The sequence below is a fragment of the Mus pahari genome, chromosome 10 (genome assembly GCF_900095145.1).
Source record: "Mus pahari chromosome 10, PAHARI_EIJ_v1.1, whole genome shotgun sequence".
NCBI classification, from domain to species: Eukaryota; Metazoa; Chordata; class Mammalia; order Rodentia; family Muridae; genus Mus; species Mus pahari.
Window position 1 is genome coordinate 102036919 of NC_034599.1, and position 8579 is coordinate 102045497.

The 8579-nt window shown below is 44.8% G+C and overlaps 2 protein-coding genes across 12 annotated transcripts in view; both read left to right on the forward strand.

Annotated features, from left to right (window-relative positions):
- Positions 1 to 5982, forward strand: part of Qrich1 (glutamine rich 1) — a 42205-nt gene extending 36223 nt beyond the window's left edge. For all 10 annotated transcript variants that reach the window (XM_021206369.2, XM_021206367.2, XM_021206368.2 and 7 more), the window contains 4 exons: positions 1928 to 2036; positions 2375 to 2526; positions 3154 to 3244; positions 5048 to 5982. In XM_021206369.2, the coding sequence (XP_021062028.1) occupies positions 1928 to 2036; positions 2375 to 2526; positions 3154 to 3244; positions 5048 to 5240 (545 nt within the window). In that variant the 3' untranslated portion in view covers positions 5241 to 5982. The remainder of the gene's footprint in view (positions 1 to 1927; positions 2037 to 2374; positions 2527 to 3153; positions 3245 to 5047) is intronic.
- Positions 5983 to 6248: 266 nt separating this feature from the next.
- Positions 6249 to 8579, forward strand: part of Impdh2 (inosine monophosphate dehydrogenase 2) — a 5221-nt gene continuing 2890 nt past the window's right edge. Inside the window, exons 1-5 of one of the 2 annotated variants that reach the window (XM_021205938.2) lie at positions 6249 to 6419; positions 6822 to 6870; positions 7414 to 7515; positions 7601 to 7675; positions 7991 to 8197. In XM_021205938.2, the coding sequence (XP_021061597.1) occupies positions 6322 to 6419; positions 6822 to 6870; positions 7414 to 7515; positions 7601 to 7675; positions 7991 to 8197 (531 nt within the window). In that variant the 5' untranslated portion in view covers positions 6249 to 6321. The remainder of the gene's footprint in view (positions 6420 to 6821; positions 6871 to 7413; positions 7516 to 7600; positions 7676 to 7990; positions 8198 to 8579) is intronic. The other variant, XM_029543349.1, reaches the window with a different exon arrangement.

An 8579-nucleotide genomic window follows, 5' to 3' on the forward strand; every position in this document is an offset into this window, starting at 1 on the left:
GTGAGTTCCAGGACACCCAGGGCTACACAGAGAAACCCTGTCTTCACAAAAACAAAAAAAAAAAGCATCAGGGAGAGACCCTGCCTTGATTGATTGATCAATCAATCAAAGAAACAAGAAATGATGTAGAAATGTCTTTGAGAAACAAATGTACTTTAAAGTAGTAATAGGATGCTTTTATTTTTGTTTTCTTTTGGGTTTTTTGTTTTTGTTTTTCATTCTAGAAGTGTTACCTTCACTTCCTGACTATAATTTTAAGTCTTTTGAGACATGGGCTGTGTCAGCTCATCTGCTAAACATGTCTATAGTATACAAATACTTGTACATCTTTAAAGGACGTGAGCACGCGAAGGTGCCATAGTGGTCAAATCAAATGGTGTGTTTCTAGTTTTTCAGATTCCGACTATTGCCCATTTGAACCCTGTAGCTATAAGTTTACTTGAGTATTAGTAATAATTGCTGTTTTGAGGAAACTAGTAATTTAAGTATCAGTCTTCTGTTCATAAAATTGCCTTGCTAGCCAGAGTTAGTAGATGTATAAGGTATATATGCTCCAGATCTTTGTGCTGTAGCACCCTGAAAATAGGAGGGCTGAAAAGGGAAGTCAAGGGTTAGTATAAGCACTTGTTGCTCTTGGAGAAAATTCAGATAAACTCCCAGCCACTACCACATGGTAGGTAGTTGACAACCATCTGTAACTCCTCTTCAGGGGATCTGATATGATCTCCTGACCTTCGAAGGCACACTTAATGCACACACAAGCACAGGGGTGACACTGATCTGCACAGAATACGATCTTTTTTTATTGTTGTTTTTTTGTTTATTTGTTTGTTTGTTTGTTTTTTGAGACAGGGTTTCTCTGTGTAGCCCTGGCTGTCCTGGAACTCACTCTGTAGACCAGGCTGGCCTCGAACTCAGAAANCCNCCTGCCTCTGCCTCCCTGGGATTAAACAAAATAAAATCTTAAAGAACATAGAAGCAGAGTTTGGGTTGTAGCTTTTTTCCTTAAGCACAGTCCTAAGCTTTGACTGGGGCAAATAGGAAGAAAAATTTTAAGTAGCAACAGTTTTCTATCACCTTGAAACTTTTAACTAGAAACAAGTTGTCATTATCAGGGCCCACCACAAAGATTTAATTGCAAGCCAGGGATCTGTGGTTTTGTTGTTTTATTTAATGTATGAAAGTGCTCCATCTGCACGTATACTTCGTGTCAGAAGAGGGCATCGGATCCCAGAATTGATGATTGTGAGCTACCATGTGGTTGCTGGAAATTGAACTAGGGACCTCTCAGTACAGTGCTCTTGCACTATCCACACTCCATTTCCAGATTGCTCTAACCACTGATCCATCTCTCCAAACACACACACACACACACAAACCGGTTTTTGTTGTTGTTGTTTATTTAAATAATTCCTTTTTATTTTTTATGGACATTGATGTTTTGCTTACATGTATGTTTTTGTTGAGGGTGTCTAATTTCCTGGAACTGGAGGTACAGATAGGTGTGAGCTGCCATTTCAATGCTGGGAATTGAACCAGGGTACTCTGGAAGAGGAGCCAGTCAGTACTCTTAACCTATGAACCATGTCTCTAGCCCCAGATCTGTGTTTTAACTAGCTCTAGATTATTTAATACACCGCTGTGATATTTGCCCAGATTAAGACTGTCCCTGTGAGCTGGGCATGGTGGCATATGCCTTTAATCCCAGTACTTGGGAGGCAGAGGCAGGCGGATTTCTGAGTTGGAGGCCAGCTTGGTCTACAGAGTGAGTTCCAGGACAGCCATGGCTACACAGAGAAACCCTGTCTCCAAAAACCAAAAAAAAAAAAAAAAAAAAGACTGTCCCTGTGTAGTTCTTGCCCCTTCTGGTCCTAGTTTGTGTGGATCTCTGTCGTCCAGTTGTTACAGTGGTGTTCTGTTCCACCAGGGTATGTTCTGCCCAGCCACGTGACTGAAGAGATGCTGTGGGAGTGCAAGCAGCTTGGGGCGCATTCCCCTTCCACACTTCTGACCACCCTCATGTTCTTTAACACCAAGTAAGTACTCTAGGAGCTACTACTAGCAGCTACCCAGTGATGGCTGGGAAAACCGAGAGGACTTTTGTATTCCGCTAATACATTTGAGAAATTTTTGAGGTAGTTTGAGTTCCAGTTAGCTGCATTTGTGTGTAGTCAGTGGTAAGGGGCAGACAGCCTTGCCATACCCCCTTCAATCTATATTGATACGGTTCTTTCTCTGAACAGTATGCTCAGTCCTGGCCCTACCTAGATCTTGGGAGTGAGGGATGGTTCCTCTCAGTCACTGATGGGCAGAAAGTAAATTAACATATCCTCCGGGCATCCCTCTTTTTGCCTTGCTTGTACTTGTGGTCCAGGTACTTCCTGTTGAAGACAGTAGATCAGCACATGAAGCTGGCTTTCTCCAAGGTCCTCCGACAGACAAAGAAGAGCCCCTCGAATCCTAAGGATAAAAGCACAAGCATCCGCTACCTGAAGGCCCTTGGAATACATCAAACTGGCCAGAAAGGTAGTAGGGACTGGAAATAGGAATAATAGCCAGAAGTGCACTGACTTTGTCCTATGGGAATGTGTGTGCAAGTTGGGGTTGTCTAGGCAGAAATTACCTGCTTCCTTTTTTTGTTTGTTTCTTTGTTTTTGGTTTGTTTGCTTGTTTGTTTGTTTGTTTCGAGACAAGGTTTCTCTGTTTAGCCCTGGCTGTCCTTGAACTCACTCTGTACACCAGGCTGGTCTTGAACTCAGAAATCTGCCTGCCTCTACCTCCTAAGAGCTGGGATTAAAGGCGTGCGCCACCATGCCCAGCTGCTTCCTTTTTCTTGGCCAAAAGCTCTAAACTGTTCTCATAGAATCAAGTAGTAGTCAGTGTCCTGGAGAACATAGCTTTTCCCTCCAGCACTGTCCACTCTTCACTCCTTTCTTCTTTAACCCAGGATTTCTCTGTTGGATGGCTGAATACCTAAAGTCAATATGTAGGTTTGTGTTACTGTGCCAAGTCTGTCCTGGTGAAGCCCACATGCATGCTTGTCCTAGCACAGGTTCCACCATACAAGTGGTCAGAGCATAACTTGAATCAGTTTTCTCTTTCTGTTGGGTCTGGAAATTGAACTTCCTTTTTGTTTGTTTGTTTTTCAAATAGTTACAGATGACATGTATGCAGAGCAAACAGAGAATCCAGAGAATCCACTAAGGTGTCCCATCAAGCTCTACGACTTCTACCTCTTTAAATGGTGAGCGGGCTTTGTGCACTAACGTGTGTGTGTGTGTGTGTGTCTGTGTGTTTATGGGAGTATGACCTTGAACTCCTGATTCCAGAATAGAACTACAAACTGCCTCCTCGTGATAAAATAAACTTAGAAAATAAAGATGGCTCTGGGTGGTGGTTGGCCACTCCTTTGATCTTAGTACTTTCAGAGGCCAACAGATCTCTGAGTTCAAGAATGGCCAAGACAGAGAAACCCTGTCTTGAAAACAAGAAAAATACTAAAGATGTGCACAGGTACCAAAGGAGAAGTGAGGGATTAGAGTGATAATGTCTGTGTGCCCTGAATTAAGTCCCCAGTACTGCCAAAAAAATCACTTTTGTTTGGAGTCACAAAACAAACTCTCTGTATAGCCTAGGTTACCCTGAGATTCACTTAGATCAGGTTGGCCTCAGACTTGAATTCACACACTCTACCTCCTTCTGCCTCTTGAGTGCTCGGTGTAATGGTCTGTCCCACCACACCTAGCCAAAGAAATAGTTATTGTTTGATTTGCCAAAATGTGTAATATACACAACACTATAATATAAAAGGGACCATGACCACTAGCCACTTCTTTTGAGACATTGTTTCTTTTATGTAGCTTTGGGTGGCCTATAAATCATTCTGTAAACCATACTGGCCTCACACAAGAGATCTGTCTGCCTTTGACAGTACTGAGATTAAAAGTGTGCATCACCTCGGGAGGCAGAGGCAGGTGGATTTCTGAGTTTGAGGCCAGTCTGATCTACAGAGTGAGTTCCAGGACAGCCAGGGCTACACAGAGAAACCCTGTCTTGAAAAACCGGGAAAAAAAAAAAAAAAAAAAGTGTGCATCACCACAACAGGCTCTGACATGACTTTTCATAGAAGATGTGTAAAGGTACAAAGGCTTTTTTGTTTTAAAATCACATGGTAGACATGGTCACTGGCTCAAACTTTATTACTGGTAGCATCAGCATAGGGGTGTTGGTATTCCTTTAAGTTTGTGACTGTTTTCTTGTCACAGCAGGTTGGTACATCCTCTTCCTATCAGTGTCAGAACAGCTTTTGTGGTTCTGGGTCTTTGTACTTTCATTAGCTTAAAACCTTCGGTGATTCCTCACAATTCTATAAACGACGAGCAATCTTCTAGTGCACCTGTGTTGCTAGTTCATGTCTGCTACTTGAAAAGCCCATAATCATACTTTGCATTCAAGAGCGTTAAGTTTTCTCTTTTCTGGACATTATTAGCAGCTCCAATAAAGCATATTTAGATTGCCTACCTTTGTCCTCAGCTATTTCCTCTGTAGCTCTTACCTAGTATCAGTTCTTACATATTTTTATATCATGACAGGAACCCTGCCCACTTATTTAACATCTGTACTTAATATAGAGCTGACACATGTTCCTTAAATTTTGAGTGGATGAGTGAATGGTTGTAAAACGGTGCTGGAGCACGCTGAGTACTGAGGAGGTACTGAGCCCAGAGAAGGTGGCTATTGGCCTTTGCTGCTGAGTTAAAAACATTGTGACTTGGGAGGCAGAGGGAGGCGGATTTCTGAGTTCAAGGCCAGCCCGGTCTACAGAGGGAGTTCCAGGACAGCCAAGGCTACACAGAGAAACCCTGTCTCGGAGGAAGAAAAAAAAAAAAAACCATGTGGTTAAACAGCTAGAGCTAGGTCTTCTAGATGCTGAAGTCTGCTGCAAATGGGATATAGATAAATTTAAGTAGTTCACCCTGAAATTGTTTGGGAGGCTTAAACAGGAAGGGTTAAAATTATGCTATTACTTACTGAAATTCTTCTTCAGCCCTCAGAGTGTGAAAGGCCGAAATGACACCTTTTACCTGACACCGGAACCAGTTGTAGCTCCCAACAGCCCAATCTGGTACTCAGTCCAACCTATCAGCAGAGAACAGATGGGACAGATGCTGACCCGGATCCTGGTTATACGAGAAATCCAAGAAGCCATTGCCGTGGCCAATACAACCACCATGCACTGAGGTGCCTCAGCTACAGGAGAAAAATGAACCAGGAAAAACCAGAAAAAAACAGACGGACTTTCACACTAAAGGAGAGGCCTCCATTTTTTTTTTTTTTTTTTTTTTTTTTTTTCTAAATTTGTAGTTATGCTTTTCAGGCTACTTCTGTTCAAAATGTAAAAGCCGATGTTGCCCTCTTTGCATCTTCATAAAATGGGCAGACCCCTGGTTCATAGGGATCTGGGTTTCCTGAGAACCTGGTGTCCTGGAAAGTGGTTGGCTTTTCCTTTCTCTTTTTCTTTTGTCTGGGGGGTGGGGAAAGTGACTTGGACTATATGGAGAAATACAGGCCCTTCCCTTCCTCAAGGAAGATGAGCTGCTGATGCATCAACCCAGCCTTTCACTCTGGATCGGCAAACTTTACTGACCACTCAGAGCTACAATTATTATTGTTTTTTGTAATGCTCAGACATAATTAGCATCTTGATGGAAGAAAAATGAGGGGAACTTCAATTATGATTTTTATTAAAGACTATTTCTATTACACCATTCTTTATGACAAGTGACATAGATGTTAAAGTAAAAACTTTACCATGCGCTTTTTTTTTTTTTGGCCTAACATTGAGGCCTTAAAACTGAGGCTCCTGTGCCTGATGGAATTCTTGTAACATACACTTGTGTATCATATAAAGATACCACTCTTTCTCTTATGTATTCTTATTCTAGTTGTTTATTAAGAATGACAAGCACGTCTTTTCAACAAGCTACTGGAGAACGTGTCTTTATTTGGGGGAGGGGCTCTGCGGGGGCGGGGGAGTGGAAACAAAACTTAATTGAACAGGCCTGCATCCTGCGGGGAGGGACGCGGAGAGGGGTGGGACAGGAAACAGCTCTGGCCTTGGGCCTGTGAGTGATAAGCACGCGGTCCCCCAGCTCTGCCAGCTCCACCTCAATACGGGGCGTGGCCCTACGCACGCCCTACGCCCTGGCGTCACCACGCACGCGACGTATGACGAAAAGTCTAGTTTATATTGGCGCGGTCCGGACGGCAGAGGCCTCTGCGGCGCGGTCCTCGGAGCCGCGTCCGTGTTCCTCCTTGGTCATGGCGGACTATCTGATTAGCGGAGGCACTTCTTATGTGCCGGACGACGGGCTCACTGCACAGCAGCTCTTCAACTGCGGGGACGGCCTCACCTACAAGTGCGAGTCTAGGGCACCCATCTGGGCGAGGCGAGGGGGCCGCACGCTGGCCTGAGGGCCGGAGGAGGGAGGGCTTCACTGACACTCTCGTGGGAGCGGATGGGGAACAGGAATCCCCTATCACCGAAGAGTAACTTCGACAAATGGGAAGCAGGCCAGGGCTTTAGAGGGTGCTTTCAGTAGTATTTAAGACTAGAGTCGTGAGACTGCGTTCTCTGAGTATGTGGAGTATGTTAGTGTGCAGTAGCACTAGTGACACCTCGGTGGCATCCACCCAGTGACATTTTGCCTGTGTCACACGTGCTCGGTACAATTCCCTGCTCAAGTTTTATGGGATGATATATGGAGTTGAAGTTTCTTGGTGTTACAAGTCTGAGAGTCCTGCCTATTTCCTTCCTACAGTGATTTTCTCATTCTTCCGGGGTATATCGACTTCACTGCAGATCAGGTGGTGAGTATACTAAGGCATTGGGTTTTTCTATTTTGTTTTGTTTTTTTTTGGGGGGGGGGTCTTGTTTTTGTTTTTTTTTTTGAGACAGGGTTTCTCTGTGTAGCCCTGGCTGTCCTGGAACTCACTNTGTAGACCAGGCTGGCCTTGAACTCAGAAATCCGCCTGCTTCTGCCTCCCAAGTGCTGGGATTAAAGGCGTGCGCCACCACTGCCTGGCTCTATTTTGTTTTTGAGACAGCCTACCTACATTACCTTGGCTGCTCCAGAAGTGGTTATGTTGACCCAGCTGACCCATAATTATTAGTGTCAACGCTCAGTCTTGTTTCTGAGTTAGTACTGGTATTACAGTAGGCATGCGTCCCTGTACCCACTCTAGCAACTGGATTGGTAACTATCTAGGAGTGGTAAGGTGCTGCTGTTCGTTAATGTGAGCTTACTGCACAAGACTAGGCATTGTGGTGAATATGGCAGATCACCCGGGATTCCTGTGATGGACCCTGAAGAATAAGCTGTATTTCCCTTTGCTGGTCCTTTATCTCCTCAGGACTTGACCTCTGCTCTAACTAAAAAGATTACACTGAAGACCCCGTTGGTTTCCTCACCCATGGACACTGTCACAGAGGCTGGAATGGCCATCGCGATGGCGGTGAGGTTTGAGGGCCATGGGTGCCATCTTATAGCTAAAGATTGTGCTTCTGTTTTTATCACTTACTTGTGTGTTTATCTTGTAGCTTACAGGTGGTATTGGTTTCATCCACCACAACTGCACACCTGAATTCCAGGCCAATGAAGTTCGGAAAGTGAAGGTTAGAAGGGCAAGCATCGTGGCCAAGAGTTGCTGGGAATTACAGGCATGGGGTGGAAGTGGAGGATTTGTTTTGCTAAGCATCCTTTCTTCCTGCTGTGAGCTTCAGCTACTGAGGAGGAAGACCTAAGACCCCATTTCTTAAGCTAGAGCACGCACAGTGCTTCCGGACCCCCTGTGTCCTTGTTTGAGGGTTTGATTTGCTTCTGTGGCTCTGCTATACAAGGACAGTTAGACATGGACCTTACCCTTTAGACCAGGGGGCCTGATGACCGTGATTTCAAAGATGCAGTGACCTTCTCACCATACCTTCCAGAAATACGAACAGGGATTCATCACTGACCCCGTGGTCCTTAGCCCCAAGGATCGTGTACGTGATGTTTTTGAGGCCAAAGCCAGGCATGGCTTCTGTGGTATCCCCATCACAGATACAGGCCGGATGGGGAGTCGATTGGTGGGCATCATCTCCTCAAGGGACATTGATTTCCTCAAGGAGGAAGAGCATGACCGGTACTTGGAAGAGGTGGGTGCCCCTGGCTGAGGAGAATCTGAGGTCTAAGAGCGCAGACTGGAGGAAGCATGCCGTTTCCTTTTACCTATATGACACTGCTGATGCTCTCATTTCCTGTCCAAGAAAAATGCCCAGCTATGTTTCTTACTACTTCATGCAATTCCCGCATCCCTTCTTCTTGCTGTGACTCTGGTGTCTAAATGTCTGCTAAGGTCTGTGCTTCCTTTTCTTCCCCATGCTCTTGTGTGGTCCCTCTCTAGAGAGGCTGCTCGCTCTGCTGTTCTCCATAGCAACTACTGACTGACTGCCTGCCTCTCAGGAGGGGTGGTTCCGGTCCGTGTGTGTGATCTGATCCAGGTGGTCTTTTTTTTTTTTTTTTTTTTTTTTTTTTTTT